Source organism: Diadema setosum, chromosome 5, assembly GCF_964275005.1.
Source record: "Diadema setosum chromosome 5, eeDiaSeto1, whole genome shotgun sequence".
Taxonomy (NCBI): Eukaryota; Metazoa; Echinodermata; class Echinoidea; order Diadematoida; family Diadematidae; genus Diadema; species Diadema setosum.
This window is the reverse complement of record NC_092689.1, coordinates 14,152,982-14,180,778: the sequence shown is the minus strand read 5'-3', so window position 1 is coordinate 14,180,778 and position 27,797 is coordinate 14,152,982. Positions and strand designations below refer to the sequence as shown.

The window sequence follows — 27,797 nt, the reverse complement described above, 5'->3', positions numbered from 1 at the left end:
TAAAGCTTAGCATGGCATATTCTGGATCAGGACAGAGTACATATTATGATGATGGAGAACTTGCTAAAGTGAATTATAGGCAATTAAAATCCTGTGCACATGTCTACTTTTAGTTGGTACTTGGTAACCAAAAAGAAACTTTGTGTAATATTTAGTTCTCTAAAAATTGTGAATGCTTAATATCACCAGATGGCTACAATTATTACATTGATAAGCAGAAAAAATTATATTTTTCAAACTTGACCAGATTTCTGCCATCTACATGAACCAATAAAAGCATATCACACACATACACACTGACGATTAAAGAATAGCCCATTAGACTTGAATATAAATATCATAGTACTCAAAGAAATATCGGGTATATCATATGCTAACTTACCTGATGCATCCCTTCCATTCACAGACATACTTCAGCACTGGAGCTGGTTTTCCACTGCTGCTGGACGACTTCCTGCTCGAGCTCGACGTCGAGGATGAGGACGAATGTCTCCTCTTCTTGGTGGAGCGAGGTGTTGATGGCGAGGGCGGTGCTGCAGCTGTGTGCGAGGGCGAGGCCAGGGGATTGGATGGCGCGGACTGCTTCCCGTCCGGCGACTGGAGGACGTCGTCGATGGGTCTCTTGAAGCAGGGACTCTGGGAGACCGCTGGACTGGGGACTTGTACGGTGAGAGGCAAGGAGAGGGATGATGCGGGCTGAGGCAAGGAAGCTTGGGTTGAGGTAGCTGACGTGGGATTCGCTGGTGGCATTCCTTGAGAGCTGGTCGCACACGTCGGATTCGCATCCTGGCCAGGATCGCCAGACTGATTCGCACTGTGCTGAGTCCTTTCGTTCAAAGCACTGCTGCCAGACTGTGGGACATCCCGTGTCTGAGAGTTTGTGACAGGCACTGACTGAGAAGTGTTCTGTTGGTTGTTATTGTTGGCATTTGCCACTGCTCCCACAGTGACTGAAGGCACGGTACTGGGGATGGGAAAGCTGGAGCGTATATCACGGCAGAAAGCGACAAGTCCTGCTGTTTTGGGGTTAGGAGTACTGGTGTTTGGAATGTTAGGTTGGCTAAGGTTTGGTACTGCCCCATGTAAGAGTTTGTCCAGTCTATCGCTGACGGTGTTATTGCCGTCATAATTGTCTTTCACCGCTGGACGATCGTCTCCGTTCACCACATGGTTTAAACATGGCTTGCCTAGCTTATCAGCAAGGATACCATTCTCTGCAGAGTCCCTCTTCATTCCCACAAGACTTTCCATTTTATCGCCAATTGTCTGTGGGGCCTTCTTCAGCAGGCTCTCAATGTCCTTGGAAGCCAGTGGTGAGACAAAATTATCCTTTGCCAATTTGACATCATTGTGCAAGGTGTCACCGATGTAACCATTTGGCAATCCTTGCTTTGCCACACAGTCTTGGTTTCGATTCCTTGCAAGGTCAACGGAATTATTGCAATCGCCACTTTCTGTGCTTGGAGGAACAGGCAGGCCATTGCACACAACGCCAATGACCTTCTTATCCCCTTCTTCAGATATCACGTGAATGGAGTAGTTGTTTTTCTTGCTTGTATCCTTGCCAGGTGTACTCTGTCCATCATCATGTCCCCCTGGTGACCTGAACTTTGCATGGTCATCCTTTGAACTCCCATTTCTTATCTTATCTTTGTCCCTTTCTTTGTCTTTGTCTTTGTCTTTCTTTTTGTGCTTGGATTTACTCTTCTTTGACTTGGCCTCTTTGGAGACTCTGTTTGGACTCGGTGAGCCAGGGAGAGCTGGTAAGATCGGTTGGTGATGCAACTGAATCTGTGGAATGTTTGCGATGGTTGGAGCAGTCTGAACAGATACTCCAGTAGGCAAATGTGTAACAACTTGAACATGAGACAGAGGCATCGTCTGTCCCTGAGTCTGCACTGTCATGGGTGCACCTTGAGAATGTCCAACAGTGTTCAGAACAATCTGACCCTGTTGTGGTTGAATGACCTGTAGCTGAGGCTGTTGGGAAATTGTATTTCCAGGGGCTGGGTGAACAGGACCTTGCTGCAGCAATCGCTTTATGAGTGGTGAATCTCGGTTAGTTGGACTCAATGGACCTTGCAATCTCTGCAGTCCCTGAAGACCAGGCAATCTGTTGATTTGGACATTCTGCGTCGTCTGCACTTGGGACATGCTAGACGCTGGAGGCTGTGGAAGGATCGGCTTAGGGCCGGTACGAGGAGGACCATTGACATTCTGCACAACCAACTGACCAGAATTTTGCGACAAGATGGTGGCCTGCGTGAAGTTGCCTTGCTGTGAGTTGGTTGTCATAATCATGGTTTGGCCAGGTTGTAAGTGTGGCACACCTGACACCACATTCAGCTGCTGCTGCTGAACTTGCTGCTGGACCTGCCCCTGTGGTACTAATGTAACTTGCAAAGGCATCTGAGCCTGGAACTGTTGTCCTTGAAAGCTTGGCTGAGTTTGGATAACCGCTTGATGACCCTGAACCTGAATTTGCGGCTGTACTTGCACATAACTGCCACTTTGCGTCTGGATTACAGTTCCTGCTCCTGCGTTTCGAACCACAGTGCCAGCCGGAAGGCTCCCGGAGTGAGATTGAACCAAGGTTCCTTGCTGGGTCTGCAAGATAGCCTGTCCAGTTTGCACCTGCCCTTGCACCTGCACATTGACAACACTTCTTGATACTACTGGTACTTGCTGCTGAATCACAAATTGTGGCTGAGGTTGTGATTGCCCCACTGTGATTGTAGTTCCAGATTGTTTATTTGTTGCAAGTTGGTAGTGATGGTTAATGTGAACCTGTGGCTGTGGCTGACTCAGCACTCCAATTTGTTGATTGGGCAGTGTTCCTGGTGCAACTGATTGCGCATTCTGTGATAATTGCTGTTGTGCAGGTTCAGGCGTCGGTGCAGTCTCACCATTCATGTCAGGCGTTTGAGATCCTTCCTCATCGTTTGTGTCCACTTCAGACACCAAGCTTTCACTCTCCTCCATTGGCACATGACATGAGCTCTGATTGAGGACTGGGGATCCTGCAATTTGGCGAATGATGCCCTCCGTTACATCAGTCCTGTCATCCCCATCATCATCATCGCCATCAACTCCCATGGCATGGACATTAGGGATCTTTTCAATCCGCACCTCTCCATCGGGCAGTGGTACTTTCAAAGGGGGCTGACACTTTTCTGTGGGTGCATCCTCAGCTGATGGCTTTGGCGATTTTTCCGCTGCCCCTGGACTCCTATTGGGGCTACTAGATTGTCTGGAAGGGGTATTCCTCCCCGAAGACTTCTTCCCACTATTGCTCCTGCTTCTATTGCTTCTGCTCTTAGAGTTCAACTCTGTACTCGATTCTGACATGCTATCAGAAGATTGGACATGCTGGCTGGTACCATTCTGTCCAGGAAGCGATACATAGTTTTCATGAGACTGATTTTCAACAGCATTTCCAAGCACTGAGGGAGATCCATTGTGCGCTTGCATCACAACTGAAGGTAAACTTTGTGCTGTCCTAGTTGTCGCCTCACTGATGTTTGAAACAACTTGCGTGTGTTTTGTTAATGACTGTGATGTACCACTGAAGTTCTGAGGGCCATTGACAGTGGGTCCTGCTCCTTGCATCTGCTGTTGTAATGCCTGTCCATTCAATTGCCTGGAGTTATTCTCCTGCAAGTTATAACTGAGGTGTTGCTGTGGCACTCTCATATTCCCAGCTACAATATCAGCAACACTTACACTATTAACTCCCTGAGGTATATGCGGTACTGACTGCTGCTGGGATGGTCTGGCCACAGCGATACTTGTGTATCCTGCTTGAGGTTGGGACTGGCCGAGTCCACTGTGTGGAGTTCCAACATTTTGTTGGACAGCCTGTGGATGCTGCTGTTGTGGCTGGTTCTGCTGCGATTGGGTCTGTGGCTGATGTTGTTGTGCCTCAGGCTGTGGTTGCTGTTGTTGAGGTTGAGACTGCACCTGCTGTGGTTGAGGTTGTGGCTGAAGCTGTTGTAGTTGAGGCTGTGGCTGATGGTGTTGAGGCTGGTGCTGTGGCAATTGAGGCTGTGGCTGCAGCTGTTGTGATGAAGGCTGTGGCTGATGGTGAAATTGAGACTGTGGCTGATGCTGTTGTGACTGAGGATGTGCTTCATGCTGTTGAAACTGAGGCTGTGGTTGTTGTTGCTGGAGCAACTGTGACTGTGGCCTGAGCTGAGGCTGCACTTGTTCATTTGGCTGTGGCTGTAACTGTTGCTGTTGGTGTTGCTGAGCATGTGGTGTGAACTGTGGCTGGTGTGACTGATACAGATGTGGCTGCGTTGCAGGAATTTGTAGTTGCTGATGCTGTGCCTGTTGTTGAAGCTGAGGCTGGAGCTGTTGTATTTGTGGTTGTGGAGGTTGAAATTGATGTTGTGGTGGATGGTGCAACTGCTGCTGAGGCTGTTGCTGCATCAGTGTTGGTCCAGCCTGTGGGTTTATCACACTCTGATGTTGCACGGCAGCCTGGTTTGTTGCATGCTGCGTTTGCACTACCTGCTGTGGTTGTTGTTGTTGCTGCTGCTGCTGCTGCTGTTGTTGCTGCAGAACTTGTTGAAGCTGTGCCTGAGTGTAAGGAGGGGGTAGAGCACGGGCAGCTGTTGTTGGGTTAGCAGTAGTGAAAGAAATTGCTTGACTGCCTGCATGTCCTCCTTGAACTTGCAGCTGCACCTGCGTTGGAAGTTGACCGGTTTGTACCGGCACATGTCCCTGACTCGGCACAGTGGGAGGATTCTGCACAGTCACGGCTGCACCATGTATGTGGCCGGGAATCTGCCCGTTGACTTGTCCCGGGAGTGGAACATTCTGCCTCTGCGGGACAGCCTGCGGGAAGATGCCTCCCTTGGGTGGGGGTGGACTGGGTGAGACAGTAGGGGAAGGCGAATGCCGCTGAGCCATCCTAGCAATCATGGCTGAGGCTGCCATTTGTCCTGCATGAGACATAAATATACATATATAAAAAGATAAGAGCAATAAAAGCAATTTACATAATTTACATAGATAATAGTGCATTTACGATAGCATCGACCTCAATCCCCAAAGACAACATCTCGCAAAAATGTCTGTGAGCTCCTCTTTCGCTAAAATATCTGTATGCAAAAATAACAGCTTACACACTATTTCAAGTTACATCAAACATACTATAACATACCTGTTTGTTTCCTTACCAAACTCTAATTTGAAGTGTGTAATTCAACACATGCATTTTCCCCATTGAGAACGAGCTACCACATGCTGTTTCTTATCAAGGCCAAACAGTTAAGTCAAAAAATTAAAACAAACTGATGTGAGTAGCAGATGACCTGTTACAGCTGTTAAGATTACTGATGACTATCCAGGACTTAACATTTTAAAGATGCTTATAAAGCTCACTTGATATACTGTCTCAACAATCTTAGCATACATCCCAGCAAAACTCACCAGCAGGAGAAGGTGCAGACTGACTGGCTTGTTGGTACTTCCATGGCAACGGGGCACGCCTTCTCTTGATTCCGGCGATGAGGAACTGGGGCCCCGCTTCATTTTCTGTTTTCTTGCCCTCAACTGTGGGGAAGACAATCCTGAAAAGAGCGCACAACAGATGAAATTGACATTGTACAGATAAGGCGAGGAAATTATTTCCATATGATCCACAGAAAGCCCACCTGTAATAGGTCCCCATGTACTCATCTCTTGAATTATGAAATATACAAGTATGTACCAACAACAGTGTTTAATAAAACACTAACATTTTTAAACATTTACATAACATTTCTTATTTCTTTTTCTTTTCTTTTTTTTTTTTGCGTAAAGACCTAAACTACACTGTCCTTGAAGAAATGTTTACAGCACTTCTAGGTTAATCTAATCCAAGAAATATTGCAATTCAAAGCAGCGATTTTCAAATGGTGACTGCTGATGGCCTCAATTCAAACTGACCAATTCGTATTAGTTTTGAAAAAAACAAAAAACAAAACAAAGCAAGTTCACCAAAGCTGATGCTGTGACACATTTGATAATTCATATCATGATTTATCTTTCCAAAAAGTTACACCATCAAAAATGCCATGGGAAGTGATGAATAGCCGTCAATTTTTCCCCTTTACAGACAATAATAAAGATTATGAAACACACACACACACACACACACAAAGATCAACTATATGCCACATATTTCAAACATTTGTTAGCTGGCTTTGTAGATAAAATGTCCCGACCAAAAGTTAATAGATTAATAGAGGACAAGGAATATGTTGTATCTTGTTCATGCTGTATACATGAAAATAAAATCAGATTAAGTATCACGAATATATTCTTATGCATACATGGAAGTGGCTGACAAAGAGATTGCAGAGAAAGAAAGATGTATATATCTGCTGCAGAAACTTTTTCTCTATAAAAAATGACAAATCTTAAATACAGAATGTTATGAATAGCTTACCATCAGATGCTAGACCAAATGCAAGAAATAAAAAGGAATATTACTCACAGTTTGGTTGGGAGAGAAAAGATCCGACTTACTTGACACATCTCATGAAGTCACTTGAGTTGAGGATGTTCCGCCCTACGATCTTGCCGCAGGACGACAGGTAATCCGCGTAGATGTCAATATTGGAAATTGACGATTCCAGGTCTGAGTCGTAGTGTGCGACCAGCCTGTACAGAAGATACATCACAGTACAGGAGATTATCACAATCCAGTGTTCCTATCGATACTTTCACACAAATGTTTGTGACCAGAGGCTGTGTAGTGAAACAAGGCCCCAACATTTCTAGTTCCTACATTGACAAGAGTGCAACGTAATGACATACGGTCTTGTGCATTGCCATCCATCTGTGCACGCATACACTCTGAACACACCCCACATACAAAACTACCACGTATCCCACGGTAGATACGATGCAATCAATTTTGGTATTGTGATTGCATCAGGAATGAAAGAAAGAGAGTATTCTGAATTCAAACTGGTTCTTCTTGTGCACAAATGCTTCACAGTTCTATGTTGACTCACTCTAAATAACTGAATGCCAAGATAAAACACAGAAAAGAAGGGGGAAAAAAGGGCACAAACTTGACTATTCAATATGTGCAAGTCTCCAACAGATTTGCATGGCTCCTGCAAGGTCTCTCCCAATAAAAAACACAATTCATGTATTTTTTCATGAATGTTCTCAGAGGTAGACAAACTTACTTGAGATCTTTTTTTTTTCCTCAAAGCAATAACTTGATGCAGTTTGCTACTGAAATCATTCACAAACAGTGGAGCAAGAAATAGACCTTAATGTTCTTGAATATTTTGATTGTGCATGGAGCTGACACTACGGGCCTGATAGCGATAGACCATGACTGAGCAGTCTCGTTTTCTAAGAAAAGAGACATTACTCACCACTGGCAAGCCACAGTCTCCATGTCGGCCTCTTTGAGTGCACTTCCCTGCGGTGGGGCAGGTGGGGGCGGGGTAGGCGAGGCTGATGACGTTGAAGCAGCAGGAAACGGTCCTGAGAACATGACAGACATTTGTATACAGCCATCACCATTGACATGCATACACACAATCAAAAGTGACTGTTCATGACCCCATGTTTTACTGTAAACGTGCATATTTTTGCACAAGTAATTTTTTGCACTTGGCCTGGTAAGATAAATTTTACTTTTGCTTATATTTCCACAGAATCAAAACATGAAGTCCCATTACATATTAACAAACTAAAAAGTTCATGTATTTTTATTCTGCAGCAGTTTAATGTTGCACGAAATGCATGCAATTTTCCACTGTAACAGTAATGCGTCACAGCCACAGGGGGTAAAATGACAGTTGTGACAGTGTAACTGAAGAGTTACATAGCCCATCTCAGCCCTCAAACCTACTGTACAGCATACATTGATATTCATCCAATAATGAAAACACACTGGTGCATTGATATGATTTCAGCATCACAGGGGTATGTTTCTGGGTGTACGCATCTTATATTGCAATTGTGCTCGTGTGTGTTGAGTGCGAGTGCCAATATGTGTTAATTATATTTTGTAGAAAGAATGGACAAAAACACTGGGATATTCCCCCCCCCCCCCCCCCCCCCGTTAGTTCACAGTTTAAATAAGGCTACACTGCCTTCTCATTAGCCCATTCACTTAATAACTTTATTTTTATCTGTCACATTTTCATATAACATTTGTTCATATTGTTCTCAAATCTCTATGTATGCATGTTTTATCAAGCGAAAACTGGAAAAGCACTCAGAGAGCGCATGCGCAGACCTTCGCCAATTAGCTCATTTCCATCCATGCTGAAAATCACCCAATTTCCTAGTGATAAAGCCTGTGTTTACCTCATCAGCTTCCTGCTGCGCTGCACCTCGAGCAGAGCACACACTTCAGTGCTCGTTTGCAAACCTCAACTACGCGCACCTTGAAATTCCAAGTTCACTGACCCTATTTTCAAAAAGATAAAAAACCCTTCAAAAATTCATAAAAATTCCTGGATGACTACCAAAATTAAATCATCTGTTCCTTCTGTCATCAACTTCTCCTTTAAGTTTCAGCATAATCTATTTACAACTTTCGGAGTTATTTTGCAAACAGACAAACAAGCAAACACTGACAAAACATACCCTCCCTGGTGGAGGTAATAAATTAATGGATGAAAGGAATAACTGAAATAATCGTGGAGAAAACTCACTTGCTGGAGGTACGGGAGGAGTGTTAGCCTTGTTGGTGGAATGGGGAGGAGGGGGAGTACTTGTGGCCGTCCCATGGGCACTGCCCATCGTCACGATGGGGTGGTGGATCCCGTCCGGTGCATGGTCCACAATCTTGATTCCAACAAAGGCGTCTGCACCCAGTGATTGTGCATCCAGGGTGACAAGGCATACTAGAACATCTGGAAAAGATGAGGATTGCAAATGCATTCATATTACAGATGTAGGGGCAGTGATTTTCCGTTTCAAAAAATTGCCTTTTCCGTTTCAGAAAATCATGAATTCCGTTTCAACATGGTGAAAAAACGGAAATTCCGTTTTCCCATATGAATTGTACACACAAAAAATGCAAATTCCGTTTACATGTATTTGCATGCAAAAATTAACAAAAATTAAATGATTGCTATTTGAAGTTTGTGTACCTGTGTAATCGTGTATGATACATTCATACGTGTTATGCATAGTGTATACCTGATGATTTCCAACCTCTGTACCACACACCCATGAAGACAAATGAAATGAAACATCAGGATTACAAATTATTTATTTCGACTGTCAAAACATGCACAGGGATCTCACTTAACTTTTTTCCTTGGTTGAGTTTTTTAGGTTGCCAAAGGGTGGTTTAGGTTGCCAAATGGCGGTTTAGGCTGCCACAGTGATAATGTTCGAAGAGTATTGCGTAATGTGTAAATCTGCGAGGTTAATTATGGCGATGATAAAGAGGGCTGTTTACACTGCTGTTTACACGACTGTTTACACTGCTGTCTACAAATTTTAAAAAAATTATACAAAGTGAAATAAGTCTCTGAGTCTCAACTAGTGACTTACTAGTCAAGTGTTTTTATTCCTTTAGAAGCTGCAAACAGAATACATGATAATCAGTTTAATAAGCAGTGTTGATAAAAACTTCAGCACTAAAAGAACAGTCAATCTATCTAAATCTTTCTTCAGTCAATACATTGTAATCCAGTTAATCATGCAGTGGGACATTACATATTCGTGTATCACTATCAAAGCCTGGCCTGCAGTATCAACAACTATCATTATGTCCTCTTTCTTGACTTGCTAGTCAAGTGACTTATTACTGTCTAGTCAAGTGTTTTTATTCCTTCAGAAGGTCTAAACAGATAAAAAAATTCAGCACTAAAGGAACAATCAATTTATCTTTCTTCAGTCAATAATCCAGACAACTAGCACTCATTTCACTCTGATCTTTCCTCACTCTGGCCTCGGGTCCCCCCCCCCCCCAAAAAAAAAAAAAAACACACCAAAAAAAAAACAAAACAAAACAAAACAAAACAAAACAAAACAAAAAAAAGAACAAAGAAAAAAAAAAACGAGGAAACACACACACACACACATTGCAACACAACAAAAACCTCTCCCCTACACCATCCCGATTTCCGTGTTTCTGTCAGGTGAAACGACATGTTCAAATACAAGAATAAAACAACAGTAGGTATTGATTGAAACTCGACACCCATTCATGCCAGCCAGGCCAGGCTGCCATGTAACTTCAAAGCACATTCCGACAGCTGGCTGGCAAACCACATGGCAGAGGAATTTGCGCGCGCGTGTAGATTGCTCGACTGGAGGAGGGAGGGCCTGGGAACAGCCCCTTGGTGATTAGTCTGTGAGTTATCAATAGCAGACCTTTTGAACAATTGCAAACATCATGATACTATTTTGTCTTCCTTTTGGACTGAAAGAAAAACATCAAAAAGACGAGTTGAGTGTCACAAATTTTTACATAGCCATGCAAAAAGATTACTACACTCATGTCATGGCAAGAAATGAATCAATATTCCAAGACAAATACAAAGCAGCCTCGGGTACCTATAGACGGTGACATCGAGACGCCATGCATTCAACCATGCACGTTGTTGGGGAGCAACATGTTGGAGTTGGCAGGGAGAGGTGATCCTTGAGTTTGTGAGAACTTCCCGATACTCAGTGACAACACGATTGTGACAATCTCAAAACAAAGCTGATCCTTGTGGTCTCACGCCCAGAAAATCTGCGTGCTACTTCTCAATTCGAAGGAACTTTATCTCTGATCTGTTGAGTTGTTTTTGCTGATTCTTAGGAACTTTTCATGCCTGAAGTTCAAATGGATGGTTGCCAAAAATTTCATGATTCACAAAGCTTCAGAATTTACTGAAACAATGCCTACTATATTCATATGAAATGTCAAATTTAGAGGGTACAAATCAATGTGGACGATCATCCACATCTCATATTTCAAATGCAATTAGACAATATTTCAGTAATTTATTTTAGACTGTTGATGCTGCAGTAAAAACATCAGAAATTTCATATATGAACTTGAAAGTGTTAGGATGAAGACAAAAAAAAAAATCTCGGCAGAAAACAAATACAAGTCTTTTTTTATTGTCACTGGTAGTCACACTTGTGTTTTACAGATTGATTAGGTATTATAGTATTGTATTACACATAGTTACAATCTCATAAAAAATGTGACATTCAAAAACCTAAATTAAGCTCATCAAATATCGCAGGTGAGTGAGCTTAAACGAAAGAAATATAAAATCATTACATTTGTAATCCTGGGTCTTTGCCCTGGGGCTTCGACTTGAGCTATCTTTAATTACCGGTAAACATTCTTTCCCTGTTCATCTCCAACACCCCAGACAGTTCATGACCTCCAAGAATGCGCCAATACGCGCGGTTTCTTCTGTTGAATGGTCTCTCTCTCTCCACCCCTCCCCATTCCCCAGTCTGGCACCTTGGCATCGTGGGATTTTTCTTTTTTTTTTCTGCGTGAAGTTGGTGTTCACATCATGCATTGTGCTCCATATGCATACACACGACACATGTGGAGCAGGCAGGCATAGCAAGTCACCACTCGACTCACCTGCTGGCAGCTTACCGCGAGCAGAAAACAGCAGTTTCTTCTGTTGCTGCTACTTTTACTGCCAAAATACTGGCTTTATCATCACACATTATTCGGCGAGACACACATTGTGTTTTGGAATATAAATGGACTTTCAGTTGGTGTTGGATTGAGTAAGTGTTCGACAGTTATTGAAACTCAAGTCTCCGCAGTCTGTGAATATCGTGGACATGTAATAATGATTAATTTACAGCTTCTGTTGGATTTATTTTTACTTTTATGTGTTTTATTTTGTTAAAAAGTGATTTTCCGTGATTTTCCGTGTGGATTACTTTTTCCGTTTCAAATGGCCGTTTCCGCGTTTTCCGTCCGTTTTCCGCGATCGCGGAAAATCACTGTCCCTACAGATGACCTCTCAAAACAAGTGATATTCCCATGTTCTTAGTCTACAGGTGTCATGGCATGGAAGGAAAGATCAAAGTCAAAACATGGAATAGTGATTCTAAAAACATCCCCATCGAATGCTCTTAATTTCATCTGTCAATTTAGGGAATTGTCTGTCACATGACTAAACCTTGTAATAGCATCAGTTCAAAATGATCAGTGATACAACAATGCAACTGATTTCAGCGTGCAGTGGCTAGCAGGTTATTATTTGCTGCAACTTCATATTTCCTATGGATGATAGTCAGTGCAAGAAATCTTACTATTGTTTCATCATAAAAGTTTGGTTATTTAAAACAAAAGTGAATACAACCAAGAATTTGCTTTCTCCTAAACTTCATTGCATGGGGGGGGGGGGGGGAACTGCCATAGGTTGGGAAAATCTGGATGTAGCTCTTTAACTGTGATCCTCTGACTTAATAAAATCAAAACATTACGTAATGCTATGCTCACAGGAACAACAAATAAGCAGCTGCTTTCAATACTATATCTTGAAATATTCATGAAGTATTAGAGAAAATAACACCTGAAAACTATTCATTTTGAAAAACACTGCTGAATTGAATATCTACGCTTAGGTGATTCATTGTTGTTGTTTTTTTCTTCATCTGAAAACCATCAAGAGTGTCAACTCCTCCTGAATGCTTTGCTTGCACACAGCAAGGGAGTAATGTTTTAGGCTCTTAGCTATTAGTGGGCAATAAGTTGTCTTGTTTGACTAGTCTCCTCTAGTCAGTGGTCTCAGAGAAGACTTGTGACCTGGCACTTCTGGACCAAGCATGTGGCAACAGGGGTAAAAAGAGAGGGATTCTGGGATGGAGGGGGGGGGGGGGGGGAGGGTAGTGTACCTATGCTGCGGTGGACTTGAGACAGCCGCGTGCAGAAGGGCTCCTCTCGCTCCGACATGACCAGCATGACCTCCAGGGCGCCGAGCAGCAGTTGAATGTCGTGGATGGTCAGCAGGGTGACCACCCGGACGTAGACGGACGGCTCCAGGCAGCGCTGGAACGTGTCCAGGTTGTTGTCCACCGTCATCAGCTTCTCTATCAGCTCCATCGCTATGGCAACGACATGAGCATGAGGGGGGAAAAAAATTCATGTAAGATTTCTCTCTTGGTCTATCTATGGCATCTTTGGCACAAATGTGCACAATTTTAAATTACGTGACATAAATATATATATATATATATATATTTTTTTTTTTTGTAAATGATTTTGGACAATGTGAAGCCAGGGACTAATTGCATATAAGTTGTGATCACATGTAAGGAAGGAAATCCCAAACATACGTCTCTGAACACTCAATTCTGGATGGCCTATGCATGACTACCCTGTTTCATTTCCTTACTTAAGTTTGATTGCATCTTCGTTTTGGAACAGGAGCCAGATCTCTATGAAATATTGACTGACAGGTGAGAGACAGGTTGCACCTACTGAATGGCAAGCCTTTTGAGAATTAAACAAAGGGATGGTCATGTTTTGGTCCTCCTGTCTTTAGTACAAACTTTGCAGAATTTAACATTGGAGTCAGTAACCTCTGGCTGAAACGCAGTACCGAAAGTAACAACACTGAATCATATTGTAAGGCATCACCTAAAAAAAATTTTAACAAAATTTAAAAAACACCACACAATATATGCATGTAACATTAACCTTGCGTCTTAGTGTTCATGTTTATATCCGTTTGATTTGTCCCACAGCTGTGCTCTGTAAGACTCCACATGGAACATCACAGTAACTTTGTTGCGGCAAATTGTGCATGATCAACAGTTTCCTGAGTACTAATACAATAACCTCACTTGCTGTAGAGGATACACGTAAAAGTAATAGCACACACATCCTTCAGAATATATATTTATAAAAAAAAACTTCTGAACCAAAAAAGACTGAGTCATACAATGTGAGTTTGTGTTCAACTTTACATCGAGCTACGATAGAGGTGCAGTAAGTGCACATCATGAATCACCTTCCCTTTCGCAATTCAATTGCCTCAAGCTCCTATTACAGCGCACACAGACAAGATGAAATACTTACACCTGAGAATGACAAATTTGTCCTTGTGTGTTAGTCCCTTGTGAATGGTGTGCAGCATGAGTTGTGTACTGACGTAGTCTACCGAGTCCATAACAAGCTGTAATGAGGCAAGAATACCTATAGTTAACGCATTTCCTCTTCAACACTGCACTGACTTGTAAGGAGATTCCACAAGTGGTATATACATACACATACACATAAATACATTCTGAAACACTAACTCTGTCACAAAGATTTACAGATACACACACACACACCACACTCAAACTAAAGGACACAGATACAGTATAAAATTCAGTGTACTAAACAGAAATTCATTAATAGGACTTGTGAGTAGACTAGGAATATGAATAATTCATGAATAGGATTTATTTTTTTATGGCAATCTGAACTGCATCATCACAGTGAGCTTTAAGTGAGGGAACTCTTATTGAACCATGAACACTGACTGACATGAGACTGAAGTAACGTAAAGGCAAGGTTCAAGCACTCAAATGCAAACCGAACTGTACCGAACAATACTGTACCATGACATATCGTGCCAAAATTGGGAGCATTCGAGCGCTCTGTCGAGAAAGCGTCCTTCATGAGGTATTTTTGGACTTGAGTCACTTGGGGTCACACATTTTGTAGCACCAGGGTCATGCACCTGGTGCACGTACGCCACATACTGGCATCCCAAACAAAGAGAATTGACTCTTTGCATCATGATGTAGTGCATGTTAAGCACATTCTTCTCGTGCCAACTTCTGGTATGGTAAAATTTTGGACCACTTTCCGTTCGAGCGTTCTGTGGCACAGTGGTCAATGTGGTCTACTTTTTGCATCGTATATTACAGCACACTTTGAGAACGTTTTTTTGAGCGCTCCTCTGGCGCAGGTAGAGTATAGCACGGTACTCTTCGGATAGCACTCAAATGCACCATTTGAAATCATGTGCACTGATTTGGGTTTAGGAAAACATTCAGGTTTTATGAACATAAAGCCAATTCAAATGGACGACCAGCACCATGATCATATCTTCCGGAAGCGAATCCCTCTCAAGTCTACTCAGTTATGAATGCATCAAGACACTCCTCCTAGTTTTGCAAACCTTCACATCATACAAACACTCCATTTTAGTAAGATATCAAGTCTGGTTTGATTTATAATTTCTCCTCCCATTGTTCCCCTTCCCTTTTAAAAAAAAAACAACAACAACAGCGAGGGAGAGGGAGAAGTAGTAATAATGACATACGATCCCTTGACTTCGTATTTCAATTGGCATACATTTGGAAACCTCATGTGACTCAATTTTAAATATCAAAAATACTGATTTGAGTTTTAAAACATCACAACTATTAACATAATCCAAAATGATGTTTCTACATTATTTGATATGAACACTGCCATTATTCTTGCGCATATGTTTGGAAAATGAAAGTGTTTGTTGTTTTTTTTCACTCGCCTGAAAATTCATGATTTTTTTAAATATAAGATCTTTGTCACCCCTGGGGACAATATGCTGGCAATGAATTCATGTAAACTCACATGACTGCATATATTGGTGAGGGCATCCATGCCAATTTGCTGCAGCATCGTGCAGTTGTTGTGGGACAGGAGGAGTAGAAAGCGGTACAGCGTCCGGTGGGCCGCCATGGTCGCCAGATTGTGCGGCTCAAAGGACAAGTTCCGGAAGATGATGGCGATCTGTTGCCACGACAAAAAGGTGAGAAAAGAGAGAGAAAAAAAAAAAAAACATTCAAAGCATTACATACTAGATACATATCAACATGGCCACACTGCACATGCTTCTGAGCTACAGTATACACACATTTCCTCATTTTCACTTTCATCTATCTTGTGTTCTGCCTTACTTTTACCCATTCAGTTCCTACTTGTGATCTAATCCGTCATGTCAAACTAGGCAACATTCATTCCTGGGAAGTACAGTACTGTGTGGACTGGCCTGATAGACAACAAATATGTTACACTGAAGTGGAGAGATTGATTCTCAATGGAAATTTGAGTCTCAAAATGCACGGTGTACAAAGTGAACAATATGTATGAGTGTTTAATGCAAGCAATCAAACTCTTCAGCTTTGCACTGATACATCTTTGAAGCACTTATACAGTAAGTCACGAGTCTTCCACTCACACTTTGTTAATCCCAAAGGACAAAGTTAAACAGAGAGAATTTTACAAAGAGGAGAAATGGCATATCCCATTCAGCTTTGCATAGACACATCTCCGAAACATCTATACGGCATATGAATTTTTCACTCATACTTTGTACATTTAGAAGGACAAAGAATAACTTTGTTCATTTAGACGGACAAAGAATAACTTCAGATTTGTGTGTACGTAAAAGAGGGATTTACTGTACCTGCAATATCCTCTGCCCCTCAACATCTGAAAGACCAAGCTTCCTGACTGAAAAGAGCTCTGGATCTTTGAAGTGTCGCTTATCTATTCACAAGAAAATATATGACAAGAAAGAACATTAGTTTGTATTCAAAGAACGGTAGTTCACTCAGTATAGCACAACTGCTGACATTTGGTTGTGCGTGCACTCCCCCCCCCCCCCCCCCCCCATCCCCCTTGCGACCAAGAACAACAAAAAACAACAGCTCCACGCAAATGCCCATTACAGTCTGGTAGTCTAGTCTTTAATTGTCCCCAGGCTTTACTGAACAAGATTTGTTGCCATCATTAATTCTTGGTGCGTTCAAAAGCCATAGTTTGAATAAAAGAGCACAAAGTATTGATAATACAGTTTTGACAGCTTGAAAACTGAAACGTCACCTTGCAAGGCATACTATGTGAATTTCAAATTGAAAGTTTGGTTGCTTGACCTCACATCACTTGCAAAGCTATTCTCTCTGATTTTTTTTTTTCTTTCATGGGCATAAAACTACAATGCCAGAAGTACAAACACGGACACACAGAATGGCCAGACCATTGCAAAGCACAATGACAAAAAATGTTGAGATATGCCACTGTGACAAATCCAATTCTGTAAAACCATGAAACTTCTGCGAATTGGAGCAGACAGTCTTCTTTGCAGCATTAAACTTTTGCAAATTACCACTCAGCATCAATGCATTATGTAGACAAAAAGCATTTGTGTGCATTTTACTTTCACATTTATAAGTTTCATGCCTGCAAAGTTTTGGGTTTTACAGTATATTATAGCAAATACACAACTTCTCACAACACATCGCAGAATAAACTCACCATCTGGTTTCTTTGAGCTGGGCCCTATGACCTCGCGGACCTCACGGTCACTTATTGTGTCATACCAGAACTGGACAAAGTTCCTCTTGGCGCGCTCGGTCCAGTCTCCTTCGTACAACTTCCTCAGACTGCCTGGTCCTGAATTAAAAAAAAAAAAAAAAAAAGGAAAAAAGATGGAAACAGATCATGAAAATGACCAAGAGAGGACTGGTAAAATAAATGAATAAATAAATAAATAAAATACAAAAATGTAAAGAAACATAAAAGCACAAACAGAGACAAACAAAATCAAAGTTCAGATTTGATAAGTCTCTGCAGTGACTTACTCTCAAAAGGGGAAGGGGGGGGTGGTGGTGAGGGGAAAATTTTGTAGAATTCATTCCCTCCTATTTTATGGTGCACTAGCAGCAATCCCGGGCATGTCAATATCGCTCTCAAGTGATCAGAGGTCAAGTGCGGTGGCCGGTCGCTCACAAAGAGTTGGGGCTATCACCCTGGTGAGTGTTGACTTTCCTACCCAGCCTCGTTTCATCCACAGCTTGTATAGCCAACAGCGCTGGCTGCATTCAAAGGGACTCTTGGCCTTAGCAAATGGTGAAGGAGCAGATATACTAAAAAGTTGTAGATCTTTCTCTGATTTTGTGATTGAAATACCCTTGCACCACCACAGACATTGGGCATTACCGCAATTACATGCCGGTGAGTGTGATTAAAGCTTGTTTATGTGTGCGCCGAGAAAGAGGCAAGCTTTTTTATGTACTTCAGTGACCCTAAATTCTCTTTGTTAGAATCATTTGGATACACTGCAGCGATATAAACAAAGTCACAAACGCAAGGCCATTGTATCAGAGCTAATGTAACCTTACACTGACTTCCATTAAGCTGCTGTGACAAGACCTTTATCTTCATTTTTTCCTTCTTTAAACACTCATGACAATGAGTATAATAGAAGATCTTCCCTTGTGGCAGAATCACCCATAAAATGCCACAGACACGTCTATGCGCAAACATAATATACACTGTAGGTATTCACACCTGTATATTAAAATGAGATAAGCTACTAATATATAACTGCAGAATTATCTAAGGAGCTACTAGGAACCAGGCACTGGTGTAAAATTGAGAGCACATCCAAAATGCCAAGCACTGGGAGGGGAGGAACTCTGAGAATCACAACATGATTGTGATATTTGCAACAAATGCACGCTGTACCTGTCAATGGGTGTCGTTAAGAGAGAATGTAACTTGTGAACCACAAATTTAATCATCACTGAAACATTGAATCGCATGCATTTCATGTTCACAGTGACAAACTTACACATGCAATCATTTCTGAGCAAAATTATGCCCCTTACATTCTAACACACAGCTCTGATTGCATTAACAAGATCTCATGGGGTATTGTGAATGTGCTCGCTTATCACAAATACTCTGCACATAACAAGTGATTCACCTGTGTTCCCACCTCTACCTATCATTATCATATTGAGTCAATACACTTCTCACCCATTCTTTGACCTTATTACATGTCAACTTGATTGTCTGCTCAGTTATGGGGCATTACCTAGTCCCACTGTATGCTATCAGCGTGGGAGACAAAATTTATGGGGTCACCCTACTTGACAAGGGGGTGGGGGTGGGAGATGGAAGGTGATTTGCGTCAATTGTACATGAATGATGACAGTACCATGGCGACAAACAGCACAGCCACATTCTTTGAGTATGTCAGCAGTCAAAAGGAACACCTGGGACTTGAACATAGCATGAGGGTACATGAATTATGAATAAACCTTATAATGTCTCCATTAAGCTGCCAATCCATTTTCTCCCTGATCCTCTTTCCCTCCTCAAAAATGGAAAATCCACAGGTTTCTGACTTACCTTCCCTCATCAACACAATGTTGGCCTAATTTGGAAGGCAGCGAGACAGTACATCAATTTCAAAATCTCTCTTTTGCAAACATCAAAAAAGCGTCTGAACTCATCAAACAAGCACATTATGACTACATGTATGAGTTTGTTCTCCATTAATGTGGATAACTAATAGCTGTTTAACGTGAGTGCAAGTGCACATACCACATGAAAATGGGTGTCGCCTCTGCCCTCAGGCCAAGGAGAGATGATCCTTACAGATGAAGGCAGAAAGGGTCATTTGCGCATTTAAAAGAACTGACGACGCAATTATCAAATGCCTTGTCACTGGTTTAAGCTGAAGAGTTTGGAAAGTATTTACCATATTCCTTTCCCGACAGCAAAATTCCATTCCCCTTACGGATCAATTTGTTGATCTATACTGCACCATGATGTGCAATATAATAGACCAATTCAACAAAAACTTATCTGTTCTAAGTTTAATTATTATTTTACTAAGTATTAGGAGGCGAAAAATGCACCCAGGCGGCATTCTTGGTCATGATTACCGAGACGGAGAATACGAGTAAAATATGGTCAATGCCATAGTGAATCACTGCAGTTCTGACAGGGTCAAAGGTCATCTCTAAAGGGCACCAGGAGTGTCATCACTTATCCATGACTACATGTATTTATAAGTAAATGTTTGCATGTCTGGGACAGGGTATTATAATGACATTTACCCAATAATGGCAATGCGGACTATTATGCAAACATGTACTGAATGTTTTTTTTTTTTTTTTTTTTCCCCAAGACCATCATATCCTTGCTACATATCTTGCCTCTGCCCTGGGCAAGCTGGTGTGTAGAATTTTTTGGCAGCCCCTGTATCAACAGCTGTACAGACAGTGCATACTTGCATAAAATGCACAAGAGATCTGTGCAGTGGGAGCGTTTACAAAGCGGGACACAGCCTGATTTCAATCACAGCCCACTGCCAGGCTGACAGGGTGGCTCTGCTAAGTGCCAGGGATGGCCACATACATCACACGCTGCTTCCCCCTAAAATGTAATCTGGCATCTCGGAGAAAGAGACGGAGGAAAAAAGAGTTGCCATTAATGCTGCACTTTCCTTTCTTCCCTATCCCCAACATCAGACTGAAACCATTCCTCTTTTGACCTCCTTCTCAATCTACCCCTCCCCTACCCCCCCCCCCACATCTCTTTCTCTATCTCTTTTCTTCTTTTTTGGTTCATATTTGTTGTTTTTTCTCTCTGAAAGCAGCTCATAGCAATGGTACCGAACAATGGCACTTTGGAAGTGTGATACAGGGGTGCATTTCAGCATCTATATTTGGAAAGCTTTTAGCTCATGTTCTCTTTACCTTTACACCACAATCTGCCACTTTGCCACCACGGGCATTTTTGTTTTGCTTTGTTGTTGCTATTGCTTTGCATTGTTTTGATTTTTTCACACAAACCCTTCATAATTAAGCTGAAAATCCTGCAAGACGGGGTATTTGATCTTGGCACTTTCAACAGATGGTACATGAACACAAACATGTAAAAAAAACAACACACAAATAGCATGGGGAAAAAAAAAAGTGAAATACAAAGTACGCTATGCTCAAGCTCAACCAGGCACATATGTTGAGAAGTGATCATGTCCATGATGTCACTGCATTAATTATTATGTGGATTCCCCGCATGGTTACAGTGACAGGAAGTAATGCTTGAGCAGCGAATCCTTTTCAACTTTTATGATTATGGAAGGCATTAGCAATGACATTCAGCTCTCTTACGACATGTTAACAACACTGTCAGCACGGGTCTAGCTGCTGACTCTGCAGACGGAGAGAAGGTCTCGCCTTGGCAAAATGGCAAAGGCATTTGTACGGCTAAATCCCAAGCAAGGTCAAAAGCAACCCATGCAAGTCGTAACTACCTCGTATCTGAAGGTTACGACTCGTCGACGTCTGAGGCTCAGTACAGAAATGCACCTCTTCGCTGCCATCGTAATTACAATACTTCAAAGTGCACATCAATGACTATTTATCAACGATGGAAATTACATTGGACATCATCTGAATGTAGTCAAAATATAGGCATTCCATAACTGATCCAATCAACATTGAAACATCAACAGTAAAGACACCTGATGGTTAATGGATGAGTGAAGAACAACAACAAAAAAGGCTGATACATTACAGAGGAGACAGGCATTACACTTCTACGTTTGAACTTTGGATGCTGATTAGAGCATGACGTGGACATTGATCCTCCATCATATTTGCTCACAGGAAAATCACTTCCTACACTGAACATGAAAATGTCACATACTGTAAAGCAACAAAGGAACTGCTTGATATTCACTTATATCATATGATTCCTAAGGTGTGAGGAATCTCAGCAAAAGAAAAAAAGTGAGCACAACCAACAAAGGGAAATTATGCATGTTATGAACATATGTACTGTAAAAGCTGTTATTTTCAAGTACACATACTTTTGCGAACGAGGAGGTAACAGACATTTTCGTGATTGAGACCGAGGCTATCATAAGTGTACTACCAGTAATGCCTATCCTTTCACTTCGCTAATTTAATGTGATTAAGATCAGGTGGCGATATTATCACGTGCCGTGTAATTCACCAATCTACAGTGATTCCAAAATTTTATGTGATCAAGATCAGGTGGCTATATTATCACTTGTCTTTAAATTTGCAAACCTGCAGTGATTCACAAAACTTGCAAAAATTAAACCCTCGAAAATATAACAGCTCTTACAGTACTACACCATTTTTACAAACCTTCATAGAAAACGCCAGCATGTGCCAGGAGGAGGTCAATGAGCAAAGGAGCCTTCTCTAGGTGAATGACGTGTTTGCCTTCGTTGGACAGCAGCGTGCAGATGTTGATGGCAAAGTCCACTTCGTTGGGGAGGCCGGACTGCAGCGAGTGGACGATCCGGTCGTACTCGGAACTTCGGCACTTCTCCATCGCAAAGCCATTCGTCTGCCTGACTTTGTCTGCGCGAAAGTTTTCGAGAAACAAGAAGAGTTGTTGATCTGTTCCATCATCTTCCTATGTTTTTTTTTTTTAATCAACAGCATGCAAAATATATTCATCTCAAACTACAAAGTAGTATGCTCTCTTCACCACAGATGTGAGACCTTTTCAAGTATATGACTCAAGCGATACACATGTGCATCCTAGTAACCCTACAACATTGATAATCATTGCCTGGTGGCATCTAAATTGGCATTGAAACATATCCCAGATTGAAAGCACTGTTAACATCCTCGAACCACAGGAAATGAAGCACAGTCACTCCACAGCCATCATGTGCATTTCGCAGATGTGAAACTTGGAGTGGCAGTGTGGACTGGGGTTCATTCTCCATTATGTTCAGTACAGGCCTACATGAATTCACACTTGCAGTTACTAGTAGTTGATCTTTGATATCCCGGTAGCAAAATACAAAATTGGAAACTTACACATGTACCAGGTCTGTAAAAGAGTATTCTCCCAAACAAGCGCATAATATAATCTGCAAACATTTTAATGAGAGTTTACCCTAAAAAAACCAACATTAATGTCATCTGGCAGTACCGTGAAGCGAATAAGCAGACCACACAGTCAGAGGTCATATTGATATTCAGATGATACTCTCTTGCGAATTCCAGTCCCCTGTACTTGTCATGAAAGCACAAAGAGGATCATGTTTTCAACCTACATGCAACATCTTGGAAAGGCAAGGAACCTTGAGGTGAGAGTTAGCCCCAATAGAAGTGCTTCAACTGCTCAAGTTTGTGATCATGTCATTTCCCATTACTGGCTCGAGAATGTGTTTGTCAACCCATCAGAAGGCTTACTTGGGTACAATTATGCAAGGGCAAAACAACACCATGACATGTTAAACCCTGAGGCTGGCCAAAATTGAAGTTATGAAGAGAGTGACTAGATGATCATATATCTTAATGTTCTACTGCAAATTGCATGCAACATTTTGTGGAGATTTCTGAATATCGCATTAATCTTGGCTCTAAAAATATCTTGACAGCAGAGCCATGAGAATGACGTATTCAAAGCACGAACGAATCAAATGCACAACGGAGCTTCAGATAGGTACTGAACCACGACGAATGGAAATTCAATTTTTTACAGGCATTTCCTATTAGACTCAAAGGAAACGCTTCAGGAAAAATTAATATCCCCCTCTCTCTCCTCACTCCCCCCCCCCCCCCAACAGCACCCCTGGTATGTGGTTACATCGCATAGGACTCAAGTTTCTCTTGCAGGCAATTACTGCACTACCTGTTTCGCTCATCACGCCACTCGCTTTAGCAGCACAGATTTGGACTTCCACAAGATTGTTCTCAAACATCTCATTTCATGCATACAAGTGTACCTTTCCCTACACTAGAATCCTTCCATCGCCGACTGCGCTTAAAAGCCTTGGTATACATATCTCTGTCAAAACACATAGCTTCCATCCTGTCTCAGGAAAAGCTCAAACTATAAAATTGTGATTTGAAAACTTAAACTATACAGCACTCCGGTCGATTTCCCCTCTTTGAGACTGCCAGCTGGGTGTTGCTCGTTTTGACGCAGTACAGCACTTTGACTGTGGATTTGTCCATGAATTTCTCTGAATAAATCGCCATTATGATGTTGGTATTACTAGAAGGGACAAGTCATGATTGCCTTGAGGGGTCTCCATCACACACAATGGTTTCATGGATCATAAATGCTTGAAAAGGTTGAAAGGCACGCTCAGGCCAGGGAAGTAAAGGATAAGTGGTGGCACATCAACGAGTGGTACTGGATATTGCACAGCTACATGTACAGTGGGCACGAGGGGCTCATTTTTTTCATTACAGCGAGAGATACTGTCAAGATCCATAACCAATTAAGCTGCAGTTATCATCATCTACAATGTATAACAAATCCCTCCTAATACTCAACAATACTCCCTAAGCCTTATGCCCCATGTCTAATATCAATGTGAACTTAGTGTAACCTTTTGTGTGCAACCGAGCAAATAATGTCATGATGCAGCATAACACATGCACATATGCCGCAATATACACTATTTGAGACCCCCAAAAACAACGCCAACAACAATACATCAAAACCACAACAACAACACACACACAGACAGACAAACACACACACAGACATCCCCATTGTAGTGCACATGGTTCGTCCTCGTCTAGATAAATTGGGAGGAACATAGTCGGAGGCATTTGATTGCCACAGAGCAGGAGAGCTGTCACAACTTGTAAATGTGGAGGAAGCCCTGAGCCCGGAGTCTGGACAGTCCTCTGCAACAGGTGACTCAAAGTTGAAGTAGAGCACGTATGCTGACCTTTAGGTTTTTGTTTTGTTTTGGAGTTGTTGGTTGTCTTCTTTTTTTCTTTTCTTTTCTTTTTTTGCTCAAAATGTCAAGGCACACTGGAAGCACGATCGTGGGTCTTTGCACACCTATTGTATATCAAATGTGCAGATTTGAGAGTTTCTGCGTCTTTTTGTAGTGCAAAATCAAATGCTTCTAGCTAGTCTTGCAAAGGAATCACTTTCAGCGGTAGAATGGGAATTATGGTGTCCTACGTGATACAACTACACACATTCAACTTACCTATCTAACAGTCATATTATCGACTGAATGTTGCAAATGCTTTGGGTTATTACCTCCGCCAAGGGAGGAGGTTATGTTTTCATCGGCACTTGTTTGTTTGTTTGTCCGTGTGCAAAATATCTCAAAAACTTGTGAACGGATTAGGATGAAACTTATAGGAAAGGTTGAGAATGACACAAGGAACAGATGATAGCGATCAGGGAATTCTTGTGGATTTTAAGAAGGATTTTCCATATTTTGGCAGGTAAGGTCAATGAACTTGGGAGTTCAAACTGTGCATTTTTTTAGGTCTGCATACGCGCACTAAAGTGCGTTCTCTAGTTTCTGCTAAGGCGAGGCGCGCTGCACAGCTGGAAGTTGATGATGTAACAAAAGGCTTCCATATTGGGAAGTCAGGCGAATCTCAGCATTCATACGTACGGTAAATCACTGATCTCTATGGAAGAACAAGATCAGTGGTGGAAATGAGCTTCTTGGCGGAGGTGTGCGCTCTCAGAGTGCTTCTCTAGTTTTGAGGGGGTTTTTTTGCTAAAAGAATACTGATTGGTAAGTTATTATAGAACTAGAAAAGCACTCAAAGAGCGCAGATCTCTGCCAAGCTGCTCATTTTCACCAGTAAACACATGCTAAAAATGGCCAAATTTCTCATGTTCTCCTCATCAGCTTCCTGCTGCGTGGCGCCTCAAGCAGAGCACATGCTTTGGTGCGCGTATGCAAACCTCAAATACGTGCAGCTTGAAATTCCAAGATCATTGACGATATTTGGCAAAAGATTTAAAAAACAAAATCCTTCAAAGATTCACAAAAATTCCAGGATCACTACTATCTGTTCCTTGTGTCATTATCAACTTTTCCTATAAGTTTCATTCAAATCCGTTCACAATACTTTGAGTTATCTTGCAAACAGACAAAATAACAAACACCGACAAAATCATCACAAATGGTAATGAACAGCAGCTATCATACCTGATAGTTCTTTCCTGTAGGCGAAGCTGATAGGGGTGTGGGGTCTTTTCGTTCTCGCGTCGTCATCATCTTCCCCTTTGAAATGAACCTTTTCGTAGGCCTCAAGGTATCTGAGCAAACAAGAAAAGGAAAAAGAGGATGATGACCAAATTGCAGGATGTTTGCATGAGAAGAATATGTACATCAATGAGAATATAGGAGTACTATAATTGGTATACAGAACACGCACTGAATCATTGCTGAAAGAAATGAGTGGAAAAGCTTAGGTACAGTCACATTGACTGAGAAATACTGTGGCATTTTGCACTGTATTTCACAATGTGAACACAAAACACATCGGGAAATACATCACAAAATACTGTGGTACTGTATTTAGGGTGGTAAAATCAAACTAAGCATGAAATACACATGCAAGACTTGGGTGTAAATCGTGTCACGAAATACCACCAATCACACAGTGGTGGTGTACTGTAGTTCACAAGTGACCCGACACACTTTGTGTCTTTTACAAAATTGGACACATGCCCATGCACAATACTTATGAGAAATACCATTGTATGCAATGTCATGAATGAGAACTGTACCAAGTGAATTACAACAGTATCCATTACAGGAGTACTTCACAAATGAGAATGGTGCCAACAAATTAGTGTGGTATTCAATACAACAGTTGTTTCGAGATACACAAACCACTTTGGGATGCAATACCACAGCAATTCTCATGTAAATGCACCTACTGCTACTACAGCCTGTAGCAGGTGGCTTTTTGCCATTTACATTGAGGCTTTTTGCCATTTACATTGAATGTACAGGTTTTTCTTGATACAATTTTGTGCAACTTTTGTCGGCATGTTGTTTTGTGTATCACTATGTTCATGTGACATGAAGGAAATGATACACTGTACTACTTTTTCACTTTGTTTAGAGGTATATCTAGGTCAATGTTTTCGTCTTTCTTTGACTTTTTATCACAGAACGAGAAGAAATTATTGCATCCACATCATTTGACTCGGTCTTTACTGGACAATAACAAAAAGTACCCCTTCACACAGTTACAATGCTAAAGAATGAATGAATGGAATCTGATGAAATTAATACGCCTCAGCTCTAGTTTGAGTTTCAAGATTCTGCAGAAAACAAATATGATCAGAGTAACGAAGTGAAAGTAACTGGGTTTCATCTTTCTTCATCCACTTTGAATATCCTGACACAAACCCCCTACCCTACCCCCCCCCCCCCCCCCGCCCCCAATAAAATTTTGACTTTGTGGTCCACAGTGAAAGTGATTCTAGCACTCAACACAGTTTCCTGAATATTATACAAATATACCTTGCCTTGAGAGTTCCTGATTTTATAAAACTATGTGCAGAGGTGAATCCAAAATAGTACTAAAGATTCAGTATGGAAAGACTCACATACACAATCTACATTGCATTTCCTATAAAAGTGTGTTTTTCCTATAAAAGTAATGTGTGCTTTTGTAGCTTCCTTCATCCGTGATGGATGAAGGAAGCTACAAAAGCACACATTACTATAACAAGAAAATTAATGAAAACATGATCAGATCTCCAGCACGATCCAATTTCATGTGCCAGAGTGGCTACTGCGGAGGAAGTTTGGGTAAGCGCTCCCATCTCCACGGCACTGTCGATCATGCTCGCCATAGACTACCGTTGTGTGGTTACCTTGAATGCCCCCTGCAACGAGAAAAGATGCTACTCTGCCTGGATGAACCCAATGAATGGTGGGAGAAAAGTGGAGCGCTCTATGAATATCAGCACCTGACAGACCTACAATGTCAACACGAACAAGCCCATCGGCTGCATCAAAACCACGTTCCTTTCTTTATCCATAGATAGAAATATAGTCTGACCCACAATCCTTGTCCATATCACTTCTGCTCTTTGTTGAGCTTTCCACAAGCGAGTATGAATTATACTCTTTTGTCTACTTGGTTTTGTTTATTTCATGTAGATAAAAACAACCACATACGCAGACACACACAATACATTGTAAGCATCATAATTTTTACAAAGGAGAGTTAAGCCAAAATATTCATTTTCATCAAGCAATGTTAAAAAAAAAACAACAACAACT

General features: G+C 41.7%; 1 protein-coding gene across 1 annotated transcript in view; it reads right to left on the bottom strand.

Moving 5' to 3' along the window:
• LOC140228601 (uncharacterized) overlaps positions 1–27,797 on the bottom strand; it is a 57,141-nt gene that overhangs the window by 4,977 nt on the left and 24,367 nt on the right. The window contains exons 4-15 of the mRNA XM_072308831.1: positions 25,701–25,810; positions 21,904–22,122; positions 17,246–17,383; positions 16,395–16,477; positions 15,560–15,718; positions 14,030–14,126; positions 12,844–13,053; positions 8,676–8,876; positions 7,383–7,494; positions 6,517–6,651; positions 5,437–5,576; positions 383–4,946 (exon numbers count right to left, since the gene is read on the bottom strand). Of these exons, the coding sequence (XP_072164932.1) occupies positions 383–4,946; positions 5,437–5,576; positions 6,517–6,651; positions 7,383–7,494; positions 8,676–8,876; positions 12,844–13,053; positions 14,030–14,126; positions 15,560–15,718; positions 16,395–16,477; positions 17,246–17,383; positions 21,904–22,122; positions 25,701–25,810 (6,168 nt within the window). The remainder of the gene's footprint in view (positions 1–382; positions 4,947–5,436; positions 5,577–6,516; positions 6,652–7,382; positions 7,495–8,675; positions 8,877–12,843; positions 13,054–14,029; positions 14,127–15,559; positions 15,719–16,394; positions 16,478–17,245; positions 17,384–21,903; positions 22,123–25,700; positions 25,811–27,797) is intronic.